Source organism: Nerophis lumbriciformis, linkage group LG15 (assembly GCF_033978685.3).
Source record: "Nerophis lumbriciformis linkage group LG15, RoL_Nlum_v2.1, whole genome shotgun sequence".
NCBI lineage: Eukaryota > Metazoa > Chordata > Actinopteri > Syngnathiformes > Syngnathidae > Nerophis > Nerophis lumbriciformis.
The window spans coordinates 9,171,688-9,199,306 of NC_084562.2; the positions used below are offsets into that span (position 1 = coordinate 9,171,688).

The 27,619-nt window shown below is 37.9% G+C and overlaps 1 protein-coding gene across 3 annotated transcripts in view; it reads left to right on the top strand.

The window, feature by feature from the left end:
• The window catches only part of znf609b (zinc finger protein 609b), a 162,116-nt gene that overhangs the window by 12,542 nt on the left and 121,955 nt on the right, over positions 1-27,619 (top strand). For all 3 annotated transcript variants that reach the window (XM_061974899.2, XM_061974896.2, XM_061974898.2), the window contains exon 2: positions 26,450-27,336. In XM_061974899.2, coding sequence (XP_061830883.2) covers positions 26,578-27,336 — 759 coding nt within the window. In that variant the 5' untranslated portion in view covers positions 26,450-26,577. The remainder of the gene's footprint in view (positions 1-26,449; positions 27,337-27,619) is intronic.

Below are 27,619 nucleotides of genomic sequence, written 5' to 3' on the forward strand. Positions count from 1 at the left end.
TTGCTGTCGTTCAGCATTCTGTGTTTGTTTAATTTGCAGCCAGTTCTGTTTTAGTTTCGTTTTGCAAAGCCTATATTTAGGGGCACTCACCTTTTATTTATTTTCGGTTTAAGTATTAAATACTTTTTTTACCTGCACGCTGCCTCCCGCTGTTGTCTGCATGTTGTGATCACCACAAACCATGTTCCCGACATCTACAAAGCAATTAACTACCTGCTGCCACCTGATATGGAAGAGTATCACAGGGTTACTCTACCGAGCTCTCGACAGCACAGATACTCGACAACAGCACTTTATTTGTGGATTATAATTACTGGTTTGGCAAAAAATATTTTTAACTCAATTAGGTGAAATGACAGAATCTCCCACGGCACACCAGACAGTATCTCACGGCACACCAGTGTGCCGCGGCACAGTGGTTGAAAAACGCTGATGTAGACCACACGTAAGTGTTTAAAATGTAGAGGGGGAAAAATCATAATATGACCTCATTAGTCATTGTGATGCCTTTGTCCAATTACCCATCTGTTTTTGTTTATATTATATTACTCGTTGTTCTTTTCGAAACTAGATTAATGCTGCTTTGTTTGGGGAAACATCACATGCTGGATGACAATTCAATTCAGAAGTCAGCCTCTTGGCTGAGTGTTTTCTCCATGTGTGCACGTATCCACTAAGTAAAAAATGTGCTGCAATTATTCTTTGCACCTCTGATCTTTTAGTTGTGCGCAGTTAAGCACCAAATAAAGGCTGAGTTATCTGTGATTGCGGCGATACCGTAGTATCAGCATTGACAGCTTAGTGCTCGTAGATCATGTCGATTGCTCTTGTGCCTTCTTTGATCCAATCGCAGATGATTTTTAGTGGACTCTGCCTCATGTTGAGCAGGTGCCGGGAGAAACGCAGTCAGTTATTTGAGGTTAATGGTCGTCCGTGCCCTCTCCCTAGTTAGACATTTACATGGAAACACATCAACTGTCTTCAGTGCAAACAGAGGAGCAGTTTATTAGTCACTCAGCAGCCGCCTGTTGTGTTCTTGTCACGAGAGGGCTCAAGCTGCAGGGGCATTTAGATAAGATTGTGCAGTGCTTAGAGTTCTGTATGACCGAATAGATGTCAGTACTGTGCTATCAAGTGACACAATTGTTATTCAATATAGACCAAATCTCTTTAACAAATTAAAGTTGTTAATCGTTAACCATCGAACAATTATGGTAAACACAATCCCTGCAAATTGTTTGTGGCTGCAATATCCTTAAAAGTGGAATCTATGTTATTGCCTAAATCAGTTAATGGTATTTGTTTTGGTATTACTCTTTGAGGGGAAGAGATGGCAGTGAAAAACATCCATTAAAGTATTTCTAACTGTGATTATTAAATCTACAGTGACAGCTCACTCGCTATATGAATCAGTGTATCACCAATAGTTTCAACAAGACTCAAGTATGCAACTGTTCCTCAGTAGCTACTGCTTATTAACCTTTTAAATTTATTTTAAAGGAGTCCTATTATGCAAAACCATTTTGTTGGGGGTATCTCTGCTTGTGTATTTGGGATCTGCGTAAATCCAGAAAATTTGAAATCAAACCTTGGAGGTATGGGGGAGATATTTATTAAACAATGTTGCCTGCCTACTTCCTCCAAACAAGCTGTTTGGAATTTGAGTATCTAGGGACATTATTGTTGGTAGTTACAGCATCGGATACATCCATATATGGTAAAATTTCACCAAAAGAGTTTTGCACGAGACCGCCATTCTAGTCTTTAAATTAAATGCATTAATAAATGACAGTTTTTAAAAAGGTAAAAGTTATTACTAACAGTCTGGAATTTTACCCCTGTTTATCAATTTATCATTAACCGTTACATCCCTAGTATGTATATGTATATGTGTGAATATATATTTTTGCATATATGTATCCAGTATATAGATGTATGTGTGTATATATATATATATATCGCTATACTAGCCACACCCACAACATTTTAGGTGAATTTTTTTCCCATATCATAGCCGCATATATTTACGTAGCGAAATTAGTTATTTACACAGAAAGATTTTTAAAAATGTTATTTACATAGCTTAACAGTTTCCAAGCAGTGTCTGTGACGGGGCCGTAAAAAAACTCATCAAACAAAACAGAAGTCATCGTCATTGACCCACTTGCTACGGAAGCTAGCTGTCCAATCAGCTAAACAGACTCAATAACTCTACGTTGACGTCGAGGTGAGTTTACTGCAGTATTTGTGAAACTGAAACAATACAAAAAGAATGCCATTGTAAGTTAATAATATCGTAAACGTGTTAGCATATTAGCTATTGCTAATGACGCTAGCGTCATCATATTACGATGGCACGTACAAATATGCATGCAAACACTCCTACAGGCATTACATGTGGAACGCTTTTGTAACTATAAACAGTTTTAGGTATACTGTAAAATTTACAAACATTGCTTGGAGTGATGAATGAAGAATCCATACCAGTAGTAATGCTATGGATGGCTAGAAGACTGAACGGCACTCCAGCTGGAAAAAAAGCACTACCGGTAAATAGGACACTGAAGCACTTGTAGTGAGCAAAAAGATGGCGCCATAGCACATACAATAAAACAACTTTTTAGCGTATTTGCCTGTTTTTGTTGTTGTTGAAAACTTTTATTATGATCTTCCATGAAAAAACTCCATTAAAAAACCCATTTAACATGCCTTTTTAAAAGAGAAATATCGATAAATATCAGAAATATTGATTAGAAAACAATACAATAGATGTACTACAAACAACTACAGTAGTTTTATGAAGTAATGAAATAATAATGTACTGTATTTTACCGTGTAGAGCACATATCTATGGTATCTCATTTGAGCTGCTTCTCTGTCAAACATAATTTCATGGATAAAATGGCGTTTTGCTTCGGTGTGGACGGGCAGTGATATGTTCCAACTGCCTTGCCAAATCGGCTAAACGGCTGGTCTTGATTTTCATGAATACTTTTTTTTAATTCAAGCCTGAGTATCATCCGCTTCTTTATCTCAGCACTGTCCTTCACACTCACTTTCTCCGCTCCAATGGGTGGAAAACAAAGATATCGCCATCTCAAGCTATAAGCTAATGCTAGCGAGTAAGCTAGATTTTTTGGGCGGATCTTACATGGTTCATTCACTGTGGCAATTGCTACGCCAACTAATGGCAGGGAGGCTCATGACTACAATTTTGCTCGCAACTCAAAGGAGAATAACAATTAGCCAAGAGACAACTCAAAATACTCTTAGATTAGTGTACCCACTGTATTTTATTTCTATGCCAACATAAGATGTGTAATGAATCTTGCCAGATGCCTGTTGCTACTTAGGAGCCATTTCAAAACCGACGCCTTGACCAGTTCTCTCTGGTTGTCATTATGCTGGCCAATATATCCAGGGTTTCTCCTTAATGTAACTAAACGTGGCGCACCACCACCGCAAAATCCTAGCCGCTACAACTTGAAAATGTCGTCAAAAAGTAATACAATTGAAGTAATACAATTTATTGTAGCTTCCAGAAAAAACTACACATAACCCAACACCATTTTTTACTTTTATTGCCAATTTTATGATTCCAACAGGTTTTACCTTCCGTGCAAACACTTTTATCTCCATGTTTCCCCGGACACATAACACTTCCTCATCCTCGGCCAATCCGCTTTCAGGCACAGCTGGTGTGTTTGGGTTCATGGGGAAAAAAAACCCAAAAAACCCACACAAACAAAAAACATTACCACTAGCAGGTAAAAGAAAAAATATATAAATATCCATCCATCCATTTTCTACCGCTTGCCCCTTTTGGGGTCGCTAGAGCCTATCTCAGCTGCATTCGGGCGGAAGGCGGCGTACACCCTGGACAAGTCGCCACCTCATCACAGGGCCAACACAGATAGACAGACAACATTCACATTCACACACTAGGGCCAATATGTAGCCTATTATTTGCACACTATTGACTAGCGAAGCCCCGAAAATTGGGCCGGCGAACAAATACTTTGATCATAGAAAACAGCGCTGCTGAAACCGGATGTTGTGATGAAGTAAACACGACGCACGCGGTTCTCTGCAGTGTAGTCAGCATGTCTGCAATGTGGACGTAACTTTAATATATCCCAGATATACTCGTGAACAGCAAGCTACAAAATGTGCAAATACTAAGAGGACAGTGGCGTCTTTCAAGGAGAGAAAGTCCAACTGGAGCAGCAGCGCGAAGCAAGTATGACGCCATGCTCGCTGCAGCTTGTTTTTTGTCGGGGACATCGAGGGACAGAAGTAGTCTCTGAACACGAGTAAAGTCTATAACAATACCATAAAAAGATGCTAGATTTGTTGCTAGTTGTTTTACAAAGTACGTCATACAATAAGCAGCAGCAATTAAAAATAGAGCAAAACAATATAATGTAAAAAATATATGTGTCAATACTAATAAATAACACAATTGTTTTTAAATGTATGCATTTTTTGGGCTTTTTTAAAGAAAATCTTATCATAGCAGTGTTTCCGGCAGAAAATTTGTTAGCTAAGGTGGTGTCTCTCCAGGGGGAGGGGGCGTCTCCCGGGACAGGCGGCAGGACGGGGAAGAGGGTGGTTGGTTGTAAGGAACAGTGTAACGAGGCCTGTCGCCATCATGTCTCCACCTCATCGCTTGATGTTAGTTTGTCTAAATTGTCATACGATCGCTTCTCTGATGTCTCCATCATGTCCAGAAGCCTCTTCTTTATCTGGTGTCCAGAAGTCACTTCTTTATCTGGACGTCTTCTTCTACTGCATTCAGCAACATTGTCTTGATTGGAAGTTTTCGTTTTATTCTGTCCTGCTTGTGGCTGTTGAGTTTTGCCTATGAAAAAAAGGTAATTTTTATAAAGGATTTTTACAAAATAACATTCAATAATCATGAATACATTATTTGGGATAAACCCACTTTAGCACAGGTGTAAGATAGTGACATGTTATTTACAACGTGTCGAATGGCCCTCAACAACGTCGGGAAACAATGTGTGTCAATAAAGCACTTTGTCGAGGTATTTTAATTTTGACAGAAAAAAATATTTAATGCAACTGCAGTTTGACTTAACTCAATATTATTTATTACAAGAAACTACTCAAAGCATTTTTAATACAACCCTATTTAAATACATCTAAAATAGCTGAACTTTAATATAGGCTTGCCATCTTTACTTCTAATTCCAAAACAAGTATTTTTGTCCCACTTTCAACATTGTTGAAAGTGGTCACCTGAGAGCATTTGTAATTGCAGTGCAGTTCGTATAAAAATATTTCGATGCCCAGATGTACAACATATTTTTAACTTTTAAAATTTTAACTTTTAACAATATTACTTCCTTTCAATGAAGTTAGCGCCCACATACCTGAAGTAGAGCTCTTCTCTCTTTCACCACAGAAGATTGTGGATTACTCCCATTGGAACCTTGCTGCTCTTGTACATCATTCGGCATATCTTTGTCTGTGACCAGGCTGTCAAGGGTGAATGGAGAATCCGAACTCCTGTGAGAGCTTGTGTCAATATCTGATGTTTCTCTTCCAAATTGAATGGATGTAGTTGATGGAGAACCGCCCCAGATCTGCTCGCATAGTTCGAAGTACAGCAAAACAACTCTATCGTAACCAATTCTTCCACCTGCGTCGACTGCTTGTCTGTACTTTCCACGAATCGCTTTCAATTTAGTGCCGATAGTTGTTTTTGTGATGTCCCCTTTCCGATGAGGAAATTCCTCAGATGTCTGTACCGCTCCAAATATAGGGTAAGAATGTCACCATACTTGGACTGGCAAGTTTCCCAGTCAACACTTTGAGTTTTGTTAACTTTAAACTCCAAAACAATGCTTAAAAGTAGCTCTACTCCTCTGTCAGTCCACATATATCATTCTTTCTTGCAGTGACTCGCCATTTTTGCTATATGCGTCTCTGGAAATGACATTTTGGATGTTTCTGATTGGCTAAAATGGTCTTAAGTCCTAGGCTACTGCGCCCCCAGTATTTTGGCATGCGTATGATACTCAGTGTATGCGTTTGCTTGGGGACAGAGATAGTTTTTTTAATGCGCACGTGTGGCTGGAGATCTTGTTAAGACGTTAGTTTAGGCGGTGGCTCTTTGTTGTTAAGGCGGCCGCCTTAACAACAAAGCGCTGCGGGAAACCCTGCATAGTAAATTGTGCAAATCATACAATGACGTCATGGTGACCACTCCCCTAACCAGTCTCTGGAAATTACATTTTGGATGTTTCTGATTGGCTAAAATGGTCTTCAGTCCTAGGATACAGCGCCCCCAGTATTTTGGCATGCGTATAACACTCAGTGTATGCGTTTGCTTGGGGACAGAGATAGTTTTTTAAATGCGCACGTGTGGCTGGAGATCTTGTTAAGACGTTAGTTTAGGCGGTGGCTCTTTGTTGTTAAGGCGGCCGCCTTAACAACAAAGCGCTGCGGGAAACCCTGCATAGTAAATTGTGCAAATCATACAATGACGTCATGGTGACCACTCCCCTAACCAGTCTCTGGAAATGACATTTTGGATGTTTCTGATTGGCTAAAATGGTCTTAAGTCCTAGGCTACTGCGCCCCCAGTATTTTGGCATGCGTATGATACTCAGTGTATGCGTTTGCTTGGGGACAGAGATAGTTTTTTTAATGCGCACGTGTGGCTGGAGATCTTGTTAAGACGTTAGTTTAGGCGGTGGCTCTTTGTTGTTAAGGCGGCCGCCTTAACAACAAAGCGCTGCGGGAAACCCTGCATAGTAAATTGTGCAAATCATACAATGACGTCATGGTGACCACTCCCCTAACCAGTCTCTGGAAATTACATTTTGGATGTTTCTGATTGGCTAAAATGGTCTTCAGTCCTAGGATACAGCGCCCCCAGTATTTTGGCATGCGTATAACACTCAGTGTATGCGTTTGCTTGGGGACAGAGATAGTTTTTTAAATGCGCACGTGTGGCTGGAGATCTTGTTAAGACGTTAGTTTAGGCGGTGGCTCTTTGTTGTTAAGGCAGCCGCCTTAACAACAAAGCGCTGCGGGAAACCCTGCATAGTAAATTGTGCAAATCATACAATGACGTCATGGTGACCACTCCCCTAACCACAGGTATTTTGGCAGTCTAGGGGAAACCCTGATATCCTCCGCATTCTTATAGTTAGTTATAGCAATGTATGGTTTTATGTAAATCATTAATTTACCGCATTTTTTAATTGATTTGATGAAGCTAAACCAATTATGACTAAGGTAGCTGGGTATATTGGGTCGATTGATACATTTTGCTTACCAGCGCTTTAAAGCTCTTAGGAATGCATGTTTGGTTGCAGTTCAGTCTAGATATTAATGTTAGATTAATGGCTCACCCCAAGGCATCCAATTCATTTGCAGTATGTCAAAATAAAGAGGAATAACTTATCTGACATGTTTAAGGTTGATAGACCTACGAATGTGCTTGGATTACACTTGCTTAAGATAAGAGCTGTTTATGAAGATTATTTTATCTACAGGGATGTTGTTTGGAAATCTATCCAAGAAGCACACACTGAGATGCCAATAAATGTAATCAGACCGTCTTTAGTGTTTTTAGATTGCAATAGGAATGTTTTTCAGTTGTCAACAATTGTCGCCAACTGTTTTTTTCTTTTTGCAAAGCTCTGGTGGGAGTTTGGCTGTGAAAAGTTGTTTGCAAGCAATGGGTTTTTGAAGCGATGGAATAATTTCAATGAGCTTGTGATGTAACTATATGAACATTTTATGTCCAAAATTATTCCCGTTGTCATTATTATTACAGTATTGTTGAATGAGCTCAAAAAGTACTGGATTCTTTTAACCAGGTTATTTCTTTTTAAATAACTAAAATAAATAGACACACTGAAACCCACTATTTTACATGTTTTGTATTTTTTATGCTTAACTGATAGTGTTTTAGTCTAAGTATTTTATCTGGTTTAATTGCTAAGCTTTAATTGTTTTAATCTTGGTTTGTACTGCAGGACTAAAATATGTATTTCAATGAAAATTGCGTAACAAATAAAACCTATTAGCATTATTTGTTGTTTCTGGCGAGCGTTGTGGTGTTCTACTCTGTTCGCACGCACCGTAAAAACACTTCGGTCTCGTATTCCTCTGGGTATAGAACAATCACTCTGTTCTAAGAGAACACAGCTTGTCGGTTCAATGGACACATTTGAATATCATAGTTGTTCAGACAGCAATGTGTTTATCTAAGTTTAGTTTGGCATATGTAGTTTCTTAATGGGGAAAGATGTTAATGTCTCTTGTTTTCATGTTAGCATTTAAGGTAGCAAGCTAGCGCCAGTCAGTTTGTGAGTTTATCAAAATGCAATTATTAATCACGGTTTTTCCATCATTTTAGTTTAAAACTATTACTGTGGTTATTATTAATACAGTTTATCGTTACATCCCTACAATGAACAAATAAAGATGTTTAGGTCAAGCGCCTATTGTAATTTTTTTGTATTTAAATACACTCAAAGTTCAATAACGCGGCCGTTGGTTTCCATAAAATAAAGATTGCGTTATTCCTGAAATCGCGTTAAATAGAATCTTTATGTTTTACCTTTTTCTTTTCAAAAAAGTTATTTGCGTAGCTCTGCTGCCTAAACCTGCTTGATGGATAGTGGCCACACGTGACGTGACCTGAATAGTGGATTGTGCTCCCACGTCACAGAATGATGCGGGCACTACCCACCAGTAGGTTTGGACATTACTGGGTCGATACTTGATTATCTTTATAATTATTTCTTTTTGGAGACGTTCATAAAGAGTTACTGTGTAAGTTTATTTATTTACGATACATTGCTGAGAAACAACCTGATTGAATGTATCTATTTAGAGAAATTATCTCAAGGTTTATATCATTTTTTAAGTTTAAAGGGGTTAAAATATTTTATCCTCACTGTGCCATTCGTGCGCAATGCTAGACCGTCTTTCCCAAAGCAGAGTCACATTTGATTTTCTGATATGTCTTGCACAAAGGCCTTGACACTTGACGAAATAACACCAACCTGCTGCAAATCAAATCCGTCAGTTGCCAAGGGGCAATAGACTCCTTTAAAATGGCTGAGGTTCCTTTCAAAATGTTAGTGCAGCCTAATATCATTACACCAACATGATAGATGTGATCAGTAAATACTCATTGTTAAGCATAACCATGACATGCTCTGTGTAGCCTGCTTGTTTCTCCAGCTCAACCAAATTGACGGATTCTCTTCTTCCTTTCACTGCTAATTGGAGCTGTAGCAGATAAATGGGCTCTCGAAGACCATCAACTCTGAACTTCACTTCCAGCTTCCACAGCCAAGCAGTTGTCATCTTGGAGTTGTGTTAGAGGCCGTTATCATGTTGGAAAACTGCCATGCGGCTCAGTTTCTGAAGGGAGGAGACAGTGCTCTGCTTCAGAATGTCACAGTAAATGTTGGAATGTATGTTTCGCTCAATGAGCTGCAACTCCCCTGTGGCGGTAGCACTCATGCAGTCCCCGATCATGACGCTAACACCACTACCCTTGGCTGTTGGCAAGATGCAATTATCTTGGTACTCGCTTGTTTTGCCAGCTATTTGGATAATAATGGTTGTGTTGAGTATTGTTCAGTGGATAGTAAATGTGTACTGTGGTTCAAGCTCAAGAACTCTGGAGTACATCCAACTTTTATTTATTTGATGAAATATGCAGAGTGTTCTAACTTGAGATACTGTAGTGTAAAGGCATCACATTGTGAGTTGATAAGCTAATTGGATTTTTAAGTCTCTGCTTTTAAATATTAATTTGATAAAAACATATGTTGGCTGTGTCTTTGGTTTGAGCAGAGCATAGACCTCTGCCAAGGCTTGAACATGTGTTTTATGATCTTGGATCTTATTAAAAAGAAGTTTAATCCAAATCCAGTATATCCTCTGGATCCAAGGAAACAAACTGTAATAAGATCATAAATAAGCACTACATATTCCAACCTGATCTTGCTGCCAAAAGTACAATCTATCTCAAGCGGTGTTTGACATTATAGCTTCTTGCCCTGCAACCACATAACAAATCAGTGCATACATTCATTAAAAAAAACGTTATGTTCAAATTTGGCAGTATATGAATACAACATTTTGCCTTCTAGGTGATATGCGTGCTACCTTATCCTGTCTATTATCTTCCACATACTTTTGACTTCATTATTTGTTTTAAAATTAGAGTTTAAGGTTTGACGCACCAGACTTCTTTTCAGCACACAGTACAGAGCAATAGACTGGCCTAATAGTGAGTTTAATATTTGTTTGGAGAGTATATGCCTGTAAGTAGAAATGCATTTGACGTTGCATGTTAGTTTTCTTCCCGTTAGTCTCATTTGGTAAAGTCTGTACAAGTTTAAAAGGATTGCAATGTTAATTTTTGTGAGCCTGTTAATGGGATCATCCATCGTATGATAGCATTATGCAACTGGCATACGTTGGAACCTTCTTGTGAGAACTCAGTGAAATTTATAGTACTTGTAGATTTCAGCATATGGAAAGTATTAGAACAATTTTGTTTTTAATTTAATAATTATTTGTCAGTTAAGATGGCGTACTAATGCAGCTCAATATAGCACATTCGCACAGGTGTATGTATGATTAGAGATTGGAATCGAAAAGTGGTTCTTGTTGAGAACCGATTCCCAGTGTTTCGATTCCTGCGAATCATTTGCCAGTTATCTGTGGGCGCGCATGATGTCTCCATGCACACCGCCAACGTGGAATAAATGCTGGGAATTTATTCACAAGAAAGGATGACAACAGGTCAACTTGCAATAATTGCCAAGTAAATATTTCATCAAACGTCACATAAACAGACAGAAGTGCAACACTCATTTTGCCTTTATCATTTAAAAAACAGCCCCAAACCTTTACAAATTAAACAGAAAAAGATAAACATATGTAAAGACTCAAATAAAAATAACATGGCCGGTTAGAGGCCAGAACAATATATTGTTTCTTCTGTCAAGAAAGTATATTGTGTGAGTTGTGACTTATTTACTTCATTTGTTTTTAATAAAACTTGGTACACAAATTTCAGTGTGTTTAAGTACTTTTTGGTCACATTTAACAATACCGTGATAATTTTGGTCACATATCAGGATAGGACATTTATGTGTCGTATTGCAAAGCTGTTATCTACTGTAATACAAGTACTAATACTGATCCCTTCCTTATTTTGTTTTCTTTTGTTAACTAGACATTTGAAGTATGCTTTAAAAAGACTTCAATCGAGAAATATTTGGAAAACAAGGTATTTTCTTTTCTTTTCACTTAATTGTATTGTTTTGCCATAAGCAGTTTAATCATTTTTGACTGGAACTTTAAAAAACAACTGTACACCACTGGTGTCTTTTCAGTTGCAACATATTGTTATTGACACTTTTTTCCGTCTTACAAAACAATATGTGATATCCTCAGGGAGATGCCCATACAGAGATTTGTACTCAATTAGCTGACACTAATTTTTACAAATGGTGTCCTTATGTCCGCTAAGGTCCCAGGGGAGGTCATGACTTAACCCACTGGTCACTGACTTTGGGGTCAAACGCAGTGCCTCCCTCATCAAAGGAGCTGTGGGAAGTAGGCTCAAGTCTCCCCCTATTGAACATTGTATGAGAACTAATCATCTGGTTCTGGTTTTGTCTGGTTCTACCTGTGTACAGCTCCACTAATGGACATTGGAGTGTTACTTTCAAAGGCAAAATTAATGCGCGAATACACATGTGTAAATACACGATTACTAGTAACATACTTTGGAAAATCAAAACATAAAACGTTTTGTTTTATGAATATAAGTCTATCTGTGATCGTAATCTGGGTTTATTGTGTATGAAATTAATATAATTAATCATTGACATACGCTCAAAATAATTACACAAACACACGGCATAGACGCTCGATATATTGGCATGACTATCACGGACATATGCAAATTGAATAATTCAAACTATTACGAGAAATACACATAAGCTTTTGCAAGAGCATGGAATATTTAAAAAGTACTATTAAAACCAATTTGAATGCGAGTAATGTAAAATATGCAACTAAAAGCAGCGACAAGAAACAAGCTGAAAAAATCAAGAAATTGAAAATTGTTAGCGTGGGTACCCAACTTTGATTCAATCAAAGTACACATTTTCTTTAGTGACTAAAACAAGAGGTTAACGCATCGATAGAAAATTGATACAAAAGTATTCACTTACCGGCAAAACTATCCGTTGATTATTAAAATCCCATTATTTTCCTTATTTCCGTCCGTGACGAACGCTCGGCATAAACTTACTGGTAACACCAAATCGTCAACATGTTCTATTTATACCCTAAGCACGGCGGATGAATATTGTTTATCGCACCACGTGTTTACATGAATTATACGTGCGTGATGCGTTACACAATTCTCTCCGGGTGAAACAATTCCCTCTTATAAAGGCATAATTCAGAAAAGATGTTATTGTAAAATAGGTTGTTTATTTCTTATATAAATTATCAAACGATTAGAACTATTTCGCGCGCGGATGTTTTATGTAAAACTGTTGTTATGGGGTAGTTTGAAAATAGAAATTGGTTACACAAAATAATTACGAACGTATGCGTTTTTCCACCACCGGTTTTGATGAACTTTGCGATTTCGGTGGATGCTACAGAAATACTTCTGTATGTATTCATATTTCATCAACAGAATATGAATTGTTAATAAACTGACCAATTCATTCAAGCTGTATTTTTCTTGCATAAACGGGAATGGGGTAAAAAGTAACGCTATGAATCGCGTTTTTCAAGTTTTTGGGGCATTTTTCTGCTATTTCCAAGCATCTCCTTTTTATTATCGTTTATTTTAAATGGTCAAACTAATGCACATTATATATGCATGCCCTAGTAAACAAAAAAAAAAGTCATATTTATTTTGATTGTTACATTTTGATTGTTACATTTTGAAGTACATTTGTGCAGGTTGGTGCTAATGTACCCATTACCAGAGCTGTACACACCTAATAAGCAAAAAAGATACATGTTTCTAATCTGTGCAATATAGTTCGATACAGTTGTGTTTAATTTGGGAAAACGCACTCTTAGGCCATGTCTACACTAAGTCGTTCAACCCCTTAAACGAATAATTATTTAGCTTAAGGCCCCTTTCAGCCACACTTAATCAGCATTTAAGGTCCCCCTCCGCGGACACATTTTTACATGGGTAAGTCAGCCGTGTAGTTCTTCAATCTCCGGCACTTAGCTTTGTATGGACTCATTGATCGTTTACAAAGTAAGTTCGGAGAGGAAGTGACACCTGAAAGACCTCGCCTACACAGGAAGTGACGTCAGAAAGAACGCGCCACAGCCAGCTTCATAATAAGGCGGTTTTGTAGCTCGGAGCTAACCACTGGGAATATGGAGGCGAGTCATCCAGACATGCCCGTGTTTTTGCTTCTTCTACATGTACAGACGCTTGTGGAAATCACACATGAATACCTTAAGAGAAAGCGATTGTTTGGGATACAACACTTCTCAGATGGCAAGAGAACTTTCCAATGTCCGGCTGGGTCAGCTGCGATGCTACTTAGCGAAAAACTTTGTCCATTTGTCGAAAGAGAGTCAACGAGAATGCGAGCTACCATTAATGTGATAAAAAGGATAGCCTGTGCTTTGTATTACCTGGCCGTCGAGGAAAACGGGGAATGCATTCGGACTGACAAAGCAGACTATCGGTTATTGTCCGCCATGTATGTTGCCGACTCAACGTCTCGGTCCAGAGTATATAAAGTCACCAAAAACGAATGGACAATGAAGGTGAAGAAGAGGAGTGTCCTGACCAGATATCTAGATCCCTAGATTGATTAATGTTAAATGTTCTTTATCACATTGTTTACGTGTCTAATAAAGATTTGATTAATTTGTTGATGTCTCAGGTGTGATTCACTACAATAGGGCCCCACAGCACACTGGATTCCAGTTAATTGAAATACCACAACACTGGATATTGTTCAGATAAGTTACATTTAAAAACTTGTACACAAAGCAACACTGGAGATGGCTATGACGTGCGCATTTTCCGCGCATGCATACTAGGTCGCGTTGCGGACAGAGGGGGGAGGGGTTCTTAAACGGTGGCATTGTTGTGTGTGGACACGGATAAGGTTAGATGTGATTTACCCTGGATAACCTTATCCGGCTTAGTGTAAACGGGGCCTTAGTTGCATTTCCACAGCGGGTCTTTGTATGTGCAGTCTGAAAGCAGATAGCTGCATCAATTAGGGGTATAGCATGACCTCATACCAATGATACCCGTAAATAAAGACAAAAAAGAAGAACCACCTTTAAACAATCAACACAAACTGCTATGAATCCGCGATCAGGTTATTTGTTCTACCTATTCTATTATTGTTTAGCAAAAGACACAGTTCTGTTTGCCAATCAACCAAGTGGCCCAAAGCTAATACTACACTACAACAGCGGTATGCAACCCAATGAAAGCTATTATAAATGGTTAAAAATAATTCAGTTTATCTCTTGCAATGGAAATGCAAAAACATTTCTGCCACACTTGACTGCACAGCTTGGTGCAAACGAGGCTTGTCAGTCAAGTTCTGGGATGCTCTGTGACAGACACTACAGAACATAAAATGACCCCCTCTTAACCTCGACGCGGCAAAGACACTCTTTTACTCTCTATGTGACACAAGGAACCTCATTTAGGAGGTGAGAATGTTCACTCCTCTTCTAGAGAACTTGTTTCTCCCTGCTGTTTGGGTTTCTCAGTAATTGAATGTCTTGGTTACATTGGCATACTACTGTGTGCAAACAGTGAGGAAGTCGCTATTGCCCACTAGTTAAATGATGGCAGATGGTGTCTCCTGTCACTCCCCTGCACAAATTACATCGGAGAACCTTTAGTGTTATTCTTCATCTGCCTGTGTTGAAATCATTATTAGACAATTGTGTAAGGAAGCCTTAGTCTTGTTTGACTTGTACACATTTAGCAAAATTCATCATTTGGACTGATTGTTTTGCTTGTAAAATGACCATTTTATTTTTTTTTATTTTTTGCAAGTCGAAAGAAATTCAATTTACCCTTACGTTGCCCCTGTCATAGATAACTCTGTGAAATTGGATCTGTGAAAAAGGGCAAGCGCTGTGGGTATTGCACATTCTGCATGCCTTTCGTTCAACGTGAGTCTCACCGGGACATTTCCCTCAGTGGGGGCTTTTTTTTCAAAAGGGCTTGCATAGCAGTTCCAGCCAAGGGCAGTACAGTAGGTCAACTGCCGATAGAGTTACAACCTCTCTTTTGTGGAGGTGTTGGACAAATTAGACCACACAACTGTTTTCACAGTCAAATGGGGACAGCTGCATCTATCCACCCTCCAAAACCTGCCATTGAAGGTTGTTCCACTGAAAAGCCATCTGTTAGAAACAAGCAAGCACAGTGATCAAATATGAACATATGAATGCTTCCATATTCGTCTCTGAGCTCTTCTTTATGAAATGCATCCGCTAGTGTGTGTTTTTCTCGTGGGAGTAATGCATAGTGCAAAATGGCATCTTTCATTAGGCCAGGGGGAACCTCCTTTTAAAAAAGGGAGGCTTCAACGTTGCAAATTCTAATGCAACAATTTTCTGTCTCACTAGATGTGACAAGTCAGGACTCCAGATGTTAACCAGAGTGCACTTAAGAGTGTGTGGAAGTACAACATATACATTTCTCCTAAAGCATTTCCCAGTCCTAAAATAATAATTTAAGCATGTTACAGTTATGGATAGTATACTAACAGACAGTGGATGACCACAATCATTCCGTTGGTGTCAAGCTGCACAGCAGATACGGTGCAAGGCAGGTAGCCAAGTTGATTAGCAACATTAAATATAGACACAACTCTTGCTTGTATAATGTTAGTGCTTCAACATGACATGATACACATCAGGGGTTTTTTCTTCATGCAATTGTGAATGTTGTCTATCTGTGTTGGCCCTGCGATGATATGGCAACTTGTCCAGGGTGTACACCGCCTTCCGCCCAAATGAAGCTGAGATAGGCTCCAGCACCCCCCGCGACACCGAAAGGGACAAGCGGTAGAAAATGGATGGCTGGATAATTAATCGTGGCACACCGCCACACCTTTAAAAAAAAACAAATGAAAACAAATGTATATATAATGTATGAATATATGTATGAATGTGTGTGTTTATGTATGTATGTATGTATGTATGTGTTATGTATGTATATGTGAATATATATATATATATATATATATATATATATATATATATATATATATATATATATATATATGTGTATATGTGTACAGCTCCACTAATGGACATTGGAGTGTTACTTTCAAAGGCAAAATTAAAGTATTGCTAGAAACATAATTTTATATGGGACTTTATTGTATTATATGTATAGTACATGTTCCAAAAAGAAAAAAAGCATAAAACACAGTATATTTAAATATACTAAATGTAAAAAAGGGAATAAATATTCAAAATAATCTAGTTTGGTTACGCCATCATGAGCGCAACACAAGGTTGTAAAAGTTTCAACTACAATTCTAAATAAGATGTCAAAAGCAAACTGAAATCAAATGCACACAGCTTAAAGATTGATCAATACCTATTTATGATGATTTATCAAAATATCAAAGAAATATACTTGAAAAGAACGCTCATGATGGTTACACCAAAAAGTAACGCTATGAATCGCGTTTTTCCAAGTTTTTGGGGCATTTTTATGCTATTTCCAAGCATCTCCTTTTTATTATCGATGATTTTAATGGTCAAACTAATGCATGCCCTAGTAAACACACATAAACACACACGTAAGCAAAACACACATAATGTGGACGTTAGAGGTGGGGGAAATAATCGATTTTTAGAGCAATTTGTACATGAACTATTATAAAATCGTTTAGTAAACGTCAGTAATCGATTATTTATTCATTGGAAATAAAGTAATTCAGACAGCTGTAAAATTTTGTTGACCGCAGCGAGCTTCTGCACTGACAGATCTGACCAGCCCCTCTATTTAAGGACACTTACTTTCCAGTTTTGCACATTTCCAATAGTTTTTCACATGTAATGGGAATTAATTAGTGTTTTTTATTATAAATGTACTGTTTTTGAAAAGTTGCAAGTGATGAATGCTTATTTAGTGAAACAAAAATGTTTAAAACTGCACCAATACACATAAAGATGCATCAATAATCTTTTTTAATCAAATCCTACCTCCTTAATTGTAATTGTAGTCGAATCATGAGCTGCCCCTATGTCTAGGGGACATACTTAAATATGTCCGAGACAGTGATCTACCAGGTGCGCAATGTGCAACTATTAAAAGGACAGTAGCGCTCTTTCAAGGAGAAAGTAATGTTGGAACAGCAGCGCAAAGCAAATGTGACGTCAGTGAGTGTTTTGGGACACTAGAGGCAAGCTGCAGCTCTCGCTGAAGTAAAACGTCTCCAAACACGAGTACAGTCTCCAATAACACCAGACAAAGATGCTAGATTTGTTGCTAGTTGTTTATAATAAAGAAAAAAATACTATAAGGAGTGGAGAAATCTCTATAAACGTTCTTAAATTCTCAACAAAGTGCAGCCTGTGTTACATTGTACAATAGGGATCAACATTTAAAAAAAAAAAAAAAAAAGCCAAACGATATAAGAACAAATTAGTCGAAATACCAAAACCTTGTTTTTAAAAGTATTAAAAAAACGTATGCATCATCACCGATTATGAAAATCATATGACGTCATATTGACACCACCAAACCGGGATAAGCCAGAAAGTGGCCTATAGGAAACATACAAATTATTTGTTTATTAAATTTTTAATTCATTGAAAGATCTCTTCCATTTTCAAACAGTAACAGTTATTTACAAAGCGAACAACCTCAGGCTTCTCAGAAATGTTAAAACAGTTCATAATAAATAGAATCTACAGCACCAGTTTTCATGCACAACACTGAAAGCATTTAGTGTCTCAGTATGTGGATTTAAACTATGGAATGGACTAAATGCTAGCGTGACCCTGCCTCTTGCCTGAAGTCAGTTAGATTAGGCTCCAGTTTACCCGAGACCCTAATGAGGATAAGCAGAACTGAAACATTGTACACGTATAAGCCACTTTAAGACAGAGCATAAGCATGTGGCGCTCAGAAAGTATGAAGAATACTTTTAAATAAAGGTGGGACTAGACAAGCTGTGTGCTTATGAATTCGTAACATGTTCCAAATAAATTGATTGATTGAGGTTGACATTACTAGACAAAACTCCCTTCACTATTTGTTTTATTTTGTATACTCTGGAGAACAAAAACATTTGATTTTGATTTATTTATTTTGGTTACAGGAGCGCCCTGCTGTTTTAAAAGACCTTCCGCCAAAAAGCTTGTCTAAAGATCATTTCTATGACTACACACAAGTGTTTTTGAGAATCTGCTGCAAAAATGTGAGTCTCTCACAAGTTTTTTTTAACTGAACCTACAGGCCACCAGTTCAATAGCCCAGATGATGAAAAAGAGAAGACCTAAAATGGAACCTTGAGGAACACTAAAGAAGTTGATCAAATAACTACTGACTGCATCTGACGTAAACAAGCTACAGCAACATCTTAGTTACATAAATTGCATTACGAAAGCAATTTGAACTGGCAAAAAGGAAAGGAGTTAAAGGAGTGCCTTGAAGAATGCCTCAGATACATAAATCACAAGTTTGGAATCAAGTGTTCTGTTTGCCAATGTGTTTAAAGTGGTCCAAGTTCCTATACACAACTGGAGGAATTGTAGGAATTTGCTACACATTTTTTTTTTCTTCCAAGTTTTGATCTGAACTCAGGCCGGTATGGTGACATTCTTGGGATGGATTTGGCCCCAGGGCCGCCAGAATATCCCTACTTTAGAGCCTTACTGCAGAGAATAACACCCTACCAATGTGATAGACAAACCCCACACAATAGTTCCGCCATGTAGTACATTGCATCCATGGTAGAAGCCCTATGAAGGTTAGAACACGTTAACGAGGATCTTTAGTGTAAAAAAAAAACACAGACCGGTAATAAGCACTTAACAAGCTCTCCTCACTAAATCCATTGCATGAGCTCTGGTTTTGCTGCTGCTACGCACACCCACTTATTTTCTTCCCGATCTGAAGTTTCATTTGATTTATAAAGCTGTTATGTCGGTCACCCAGCCATGTCACAGCGGCATTAGTCACAGAGAGAAAGTGAAGGAAGTTTACAACATACGAAATGTTTAACTTGCCACCTGCAGACTTAGAAAAAGCAAGTTAAACTGAGTTTTTCTTGATGTTGGTGATACTTTAGTGAGCTCGAGCAGCTGACAACTACACATTTAATGTCCATTATTTCTGTGTATTGCTATTCTCTATTCATGCTTGATTGATTGATTGATTGATTGATTGAGACTTTTATTAGTAGATTGCACAGTACAGTACATATTCCGTACAATTGACCACTAAATGGTAACACCCAAATAAGTTTTTCAACTTGTTTAAGTCTGGGTTCACGTTAATCAATTCATGGTATGCTCAGTAGGACTATTATGCTTGTTCTTATTTAATGTTCAATATATAGCAGTGTTTAACTCTGGCACCAGTTTTTTTTTACACCGTTATAGGGATCCATTTCAAAACTGGATCGAGAAGAACCACAAGTTTGGACATGATTACATTACCCAAATTGTTAATTGTAACAATATGTTGTTGAATATGTATTCCTAGTGGTGAACTAGATTCCATCCAAATGGTTTCACAAATAGGAGTGTATAACACATATAAGCAAAAGTTTCCCAAATCTTGGGATATCTCAGTGACCTAGGCCTGGTCCGATATTCGATAAGTCAATTAACCAATGAGAAAATTAAAAGTCATTACATTTTCCAGCGTCGATAAAAAGCCATGTGCATGCTTCAAGAGCATTCACGCTTTTCGTCGCCAATGCGGGAATATTTCAGTTTAACCTTTTGGAACAAGAGGAGCCTATCAACACCGAAAGGCCAGTTTGCCGAATGTGCGCGACTGCACCCACTTGAAATACAACCACTCAAAAGTTCACACTCATTTCGCGTTTGGCGAACAAGCCAGGTCAGTGTAAACAAAACAGTGCAAAATAGTGTGCGCTAACAGAAAGTGTGGTTAAGTAGATCGCCAAAGACATGCTACCATTTAATACTGTTATAAAACTAGCAATTTCTAAAAGTGCTGTTATGTTGTCATGTTGGTGTTACTCACTCGGAATCTGCCAAACGTTTTGTTTTGCATATGACGTGTTAATATATCTGTAGTGTTTATAATGTTACTTAAGTAATGTGCATATTTGAAATCTCACCCCCTCTCCTCTTTAAGATATTGTATTGCTTTTGGTTGTAATTTTTATTTAAGTGAAACATTTTGCTAACAGACAGAGTATATTTTATCGTTGTTTGTTTTTGTTTTCAATTACAACATTGAAATACGAGAAAAATACACGTTCATTGCATTTGAAAGGATACACAGTACATGCGTTATCTATAAATCAATGGTTAATTTGGTCTAGTGTGGTCCCGATACCAATATTTTGGTACCGGTACCAAAATGTTTTCGATACTTTTCGATACTTTTCTAAATAAAGGGGACCACAAAAAATTGCATTAGTGGCTTTATTTGAACAAATATCTTACGATATATTAAACATATGTTTCTTATTACAAGTTTTTCCTTAAATAAAATAGTGAACATACAAGACAACTTGTCTTTTAGTAGTAAGTAAGCAAACAAAAGCTCCTAATTTAGTCTGCTGACATATGCAGTAACATATTGTGTCATTTTCCATTCTTATTATTTTGTCAAAAATATTAAGGAAAAGTGGTAGAAAATGAATTATTAATCTAATTGTTCATTTACTGTTAATATCTGCTGACTTTCTCTTTTAACATGTTCCAGCTGCAGTTCTGTTAAAATGTAATAATCACTTATTCTTCTGTTGTTTGGATGCTTTACACTAGTTTTGGATGATACCACAAATGTGGGTAACGATCTGATACCAAGTCGTTACAGGATCATACATTTTGTCATATTCAAGATCCTCCTGTCCTGAGTTTATAAACATAATATACATTTTTTTTAAACGAAAGAAGATGTTGTGATGCCAAAAAATATTGACGTAATCACAATAGTATCGACTAGATACGCTCCTGTACTTGGTATCATTTCAGTGGATGTTAGGTGTGGATCCACCAAAGGCGTTCGTTTACATTTTGATCCTGCAGGGATGAAACTTGTAAGAAACATACTTTATTTGTTGCCATCCAGGGGAGGATTAGTGATTTAGAAGTTGCTAAAACAATGCCGACTGCGGCTGGACTTTACCTGCTAGCCAGCTAGCCATGTCCTTAAGCACCTCTTTCTGTGGGCGTTTCAGTGTTATAACTTCACCTTTATCGTTAGTTTTTAAGCCAAAATGCGTTCATTCTCCTTTTTCTGTCCACACACGTGGTCTGTTTGTAAGTACTCCGTGAATTTGCGCTACCGAACATGCTCGTCTGCTCGTAAACCAACAATGACATGGCGTGATGACGACGGGGCGGGGGGACCGGTACTTTTTAGAGGCGGTATAGTACCGAATATAATTCATTAGTATCGCGGTACTATACTAATACCGGTATACCGTACAACCCTAATTTGGTCTCATAAAAATAATGGCAATAACATTGTTTATAGGCAATTATTCATAGGTCAAGATATCGTCAAGCAAAATTTGTGCGCCCAGGCCTACAATGACCTCACATGATTATTTAGAAGGTGCTAGACCAGGGTTCCCCACCCTGTCACTCATTTACCACGATCATTCTTGGAAACAATTAACAAACCTAAGCAAGAGTTTACTTTAACTGTTTGTGTTAGGTTTGTTGCGTGATAGTGATATATATTTTTTCATTTAATGACACTGTGAATTAAATGAGTATGTTCTACCATTTACAAATTCGCCATTGCGTAATTGAGTTACTGGATGGCTTTTGCTTGCCCAATAAGGAACCTTTTTCTCACGCAAAGCTTATTAGAGTCTGACTGTTTTTGCTTGCTCAGCCACAATTTGTTAACGTTCAGGCAAGAATAACTTATCCTCTTTGATCTGGTTGAAATAAGATAGGCCTGGGCGATAAATCAATTTTATCGATAAATTTGAGTTTTTTGTTGCAAACAATTTGAAAAAAACATTTAAAAAAAAAGAATCAAAAGTTTTTTTCTCCTCTTGCTTTAGCATACTTTTTTGTTCCCAGGAGCTTCTGTAGGCTCCGCCCTCTCTCATATTTCCTAATTGGACATTTACATGCCTAGTAAAACACGGCTAATGCTAACGCAAAGAAGAACGAGACGTTGTTTCCAAAGAAAAGAAAAGTGGAGTCAGTGGTTTCGTTTGGGGCAACAGGCGTGAAACAAGGACTGCAAGGTTGTTTTTGGGTTTATTTTAAAAGGAAGAAGCACAACAAACGTATTCCAGCATTTGAAACCAAACCATCCAACATATGCAACTCTTTACAAGGCAAACAAGAGCATAATTGAGTTGAGTTTGAGTTTATTTCGAACATGCGTGCATACAACATGATACATCACAATTTCCAGTTTCTCTTTTCAACATGTTCGAAAAGGAGTAGGAAGAAGCAGAGCTTATTTAATCCTACCCCTTTTCTTTTACATAACAGTTGCTAAAACTTTTGTTCACTTCCCTGTTCTAAATTTATTCACAATATACTCCGTAAGTAATCACAATAAAAATAAATAAATACATAATAATTGGTGAAGTAAGTTATATTTCATATGATGAGATGAGTAAGATTATTTTGAGAATGAATGAATGGATGGATGAAATAAATTCTGAATGTTTATCATGGTTCTTCTTCTTTGTACTTTGTAAACACTTTAAGTTTGAAGAGCTTCTTGAAGTGGATCGTATTAGCACATTGTTTGATTGCTTTGTTTAATCCATTCCATAATTTAATTCCACATACTGATATACTGAAGGTCTTAAGTGTTGTATGTGCATACAAATGTTTTAAATACAAGTTTTCTGTAAGATTATATTTCTTCTCTTTTTTTTGAGGAGAATTGTTGTATATTCTTTAATAACAAACTCGAGGTAAAAAGCAGCTTACTGTGGTGGAATATTTTTTCACAAAGTACCATGTATGATAAGAATGGAGCACAGTGAAAAATTATTGCTAAAGCATTCGCACTACACATCGCTAAAGATGTGGTGCCTTCCATCCATCCATTTTCTACTGCTTGTCCCTCTCGGGGTCGCGGGGCGGGGTCATCGCAGGGCCAACACAGATAGACAACATTCACACTCACGTTCACACACTAGTGCCAATTTAGTGTTGCCAATCAACCTATCCCCAGGTGCATGTGTTTGGAGGTATACAGTGGAAAAGCCTGGTTTTTTTCCACCTAGTAAAACTATAGAGACCTCTAAATGCTACATTTTTATTGACATTTAAGAATTTCATACCAGATAGAAGATTTAAGTTTGTATTTCAATAATCTAAAATGTTGTTTTGTTAGGTGCATGCAATGATATGCTACATTTTAGTTTATATAAGTATTGTATTCAATACAGAAGTGTTGCCTATTAGGGTTGTACGGTATACCGATATTAATATAGTACCGCGATACGAATGAATCATTTTCGGTACTATACCGCCTCTGAAAAGTACCGTTCCGCCACCCCCCTGGAAACATGAGGACTTTGAATATGACCAATGTATGATCCTGTAACTACTTGGTATCGGATTGATACCGAAATTCGTGGTATCATCCAAAACTAATGTAAAGCATCCAAACAACAGAAGAATAAGTGACTATTACATTTTAACAGAAGTGTAGATAGAACATGTTAAGAGAGAAAGTAAGCAGATATTAACAGTAAATGAACAAGTAGATTAATAATTCATTTTCTACCACTTGCCCTTAATAATATTGACAAAATAATAGAATGATAAATGACACAATATGTTACTGCATACGTCAGCAGCTAAATAAGGAGCCTTTGTTTGCTTACTTACTAAGAACAGACAAGTTGTCTTGTATGTTTACTATTTTGTTTAAGGACAAACTTGCAATAAGAAATATGTGTTTAATGTTTAACCGTAAGTTTTTTTGTTAAAATAAAGCCAATAATGCAATTTTTTGTGGTCCCCTTTATTTAGAAAAGTACCAAAAAGTCGAAATAATTTTGGTACCGGTACCAAAATATTGGTATCAGGACAACACTATTGCCTATATTAAATAACTTTATATGATTAGGACAATGCATATTGATTACCACATGAGCAAAATCATCACAGTAGATATGCCAGAATTATCTAAACAATAGCTACATTTAATCTGTTTCAACAGTTTAGATTTTTTTAAATTATTTTCAACAAAGTCCAATTTGAAAAATATATTTTGCTAAGAGCAAGATGCAGTGTATGCGGTGCCATTTCAAACTACCGTATTTTCCGCACTATAAGCCGCACCTAAAAACCACAAATTTTCTCAAAAGCTGACAGTGCGGCTTATAACCCGGTGCGCCTTATATATGGATTAATATTAATATTGATTTTCATAAAGTTTAGGTCTCGCAACTACGGTAAACAGCCGCCATCTTTTTTTCCCCGTAGAAGAGGAAGCGCTTCTTCTTCTACGGTAAGCAACCGCCAAGGTAAGCACCCGCCCCCATAGAAGAGGAAGCGCTTCTTCTTCTACTGTAAGCAACCATCAAGGTAAGCACCCGCCCCCGTAGAAGAAGAAGCGCGCGGATATTACGTTTCATTTCATTTGTGTGTTTACATCTGTAAAGACCACAAAATGGCTCCTATTAAGAGACACGCGTACAACGCAGAATTCAAACTCAAGGCAATAAGTCACGCAGTAGAATACGGAAATAGAGCAGCAGCGAGAGAATTGAACATAAATGAATCAATGGTGCGTAGGTAGAGGAAGCAACAAGATGACCTGTGCCACTAAGACAGGGAGACAGCGCCGGACGACGTACGCCAACATCTGCCAGTGGATTGTAAATGCCTGGGCGGATATATCTGTCTCAACTGTGGTCCGAGCTTTCCGGAAGGCAGGATTGACGGAACTGCTGGACAATAACAGCAAAACTGACTCTGATGACTTCGACGAGACGGAGCCGGCCATTTTGGATGCCGTTTTCGCCCAACTTTTTAATTCAGACACTGAAGAAGAATTGGAGGGATTTATGGATGAGGAATAACTTCAGAAAGTGGGCTTTAAATGTTTATTTTGTGTGTTGTGTGACATTAACGTTCGAGCAACGTTGAGTTATTGATGTTGCTATTGCTCTGCACTAATTTGAGTGTTACTATTTTTGTGATTGCACATTTGCACATTACATTTTGGGGGCGAACAGAGTTGTTAGAACGCTGATTTGTAATATATTATTAAAGTTTGACTGACCTATCTGACTGTTTTTTTGACATTCCCTTTAGCGCAGCGTAGGCGCGGCTTATAACCCGGGGCGGCTTATAGGTGAACAAAGTTTTGAAATATGCCATTCATTGAAGGTGCGGCTAATAACCCGGGGCGGCTTATAGTGCGGAAAATACGGTACTAGTTTTTAATCAAATAAAAGCGAAACTTGTTTTGAATTATCTATGTCACTTGTATTCATTGGTTTCTTTAAAAAAGAGGGGGGGGGAAATTGCATATCGAAATTTTTGTGAAGAAATCGTATATTTCATTAGGCTATATTGCCAAGCTTAAAACAAGATATGAAAATGAGTGCTACAAAAAATGTAGCTGTTTTTTATTTTGCAAAAGTGGCTCTGAGAAGAAAAAAGACCCTGTGATAGACAATCAGCTATTTTTGTACAATAAAAAAGTTCACAATACCCTTAAATACATACCATTTCTACCAAAGTGTCTATTTTATTTGATCACACTTTAAATAAAAACTTGTTTGTAAGCAATTTCCATTTTAAGCAGCTTTCTTTATCTATTTTGTAAAACGTGATTACGCAGTGTCATCTTGTGTTTCAAATGCTTGGCTCCGTAAACAATGTGGGAGTTTATCAGTAGTGACACTATCAGTGGCGCCTTTGTGAAACAATAACCAGTCTTTTTGAGCTGTGGAGCCACCCTGGCTGTCAAAGCAGGATTTAAGCTACAATTCCCAGTTGTCATGGTAACTGTGAGAAATGATTAAGACGAAAGTGTTTTAGGACAGTGTTGTCAAATCAGTGGGTAGGAGCATAGGGATTTGCACAGTTATCTTCTCTGAATTACATGATTATATGCAAACATTTTCTTTTGTAACTAATGAAATGCTAGGTTGTCTCACGCAAGAGCTGTTTTGTAATTATTTTTGAATACCTAAATAGAATTGACTATATTGAATTGTGTTTTTCTTTTCAGAACAAAATGTGGCCAAATGGAACGAGAACGTTTAGAACGTGAAGATTCTTTATCCCTCACCCCTGTGTCCCAACCGTCCGAGATAGCGTTGGACCTCACCGAGGCAATCCTGGGCCGTTGGCAATAAAATGTCCCTAAGTGGTGGCACTGCAGGCGGGAAAGGTGTGGACTCTAATGCGGTGGACACTTACGACAGCGGGGATGAGTGGGATATCGGTGTTGGAAATCTGATTATTGACCTTGACGCTGATTTAGAGAAGGACAAACTTGAGATGTCTGGTACCAAGGACGGCATGGCGGCACCACCCAGTGCAGTGGCAGCGTTGCCAGACAACATCAGGTTTGTTAGTCCAGTGTCTGGCTCTCAAGGCAAGGAAACCAAATCCAAATACAAGCGCAACAAAAACTCTAAAGACAATAATAGCAAAGCTTCGACTGGAGATGGGGGCAAAAAGGAAACTGCAGGACGGACTCAAGGCGAGCCAACCGGCACAGCAGTGGGTGCAGCCGTGGCAGGCAACAATTCAACCTCTGGAAAGAACACAGAAAAAGGGGGGAAACCCTCCAGAGGTGTCCTGAGTGGCAAAAAAGACAAAGAAGGGGCGACAGGAAAAAGTAAAAAGGACAAAACCGATGGAGCAGCGGTTGTGGCGATTGCTGCAGTTGAGAAGGAGGTTGTGTCTCAAGTACAAGTTGCTCTGGGGAACAGTCGTAATACGAACTTTGACAGCACACAACCGACAGACTTGGTCGAAGCCAATCAAATTGGGAATATCACTCTTGAGCCTGTTGGAATATTACCAGCATTAACCACAAAAACTGAGACAGAGGAGATAGAAAATGGTACTATTGAATGCAAGACGTTGAAGAAGGTGAAAAATGAAAAGGTATGTTAACATTTTTACATGTAATGTATGGTTGCAATTTCATTGTTGTTTATGACATGGTTTGTATGACATCTTGGCTTTACTGTAGTTGTCTTTGTCGCAGGCAACTTGATTTGGATTCCGATCTTTATTGGGATTTGTGGCGCGACCATTCACAGATATGCCGTACTTAGGGAAGTTACAATTATATTCTGAATACTTCATTTCTTTTTATTGAGCTACTTTTATGGAGCTATGAAAATTGCCCTGGAAAAGTCGCTTAACTATTGTCCAAGTGCACCGT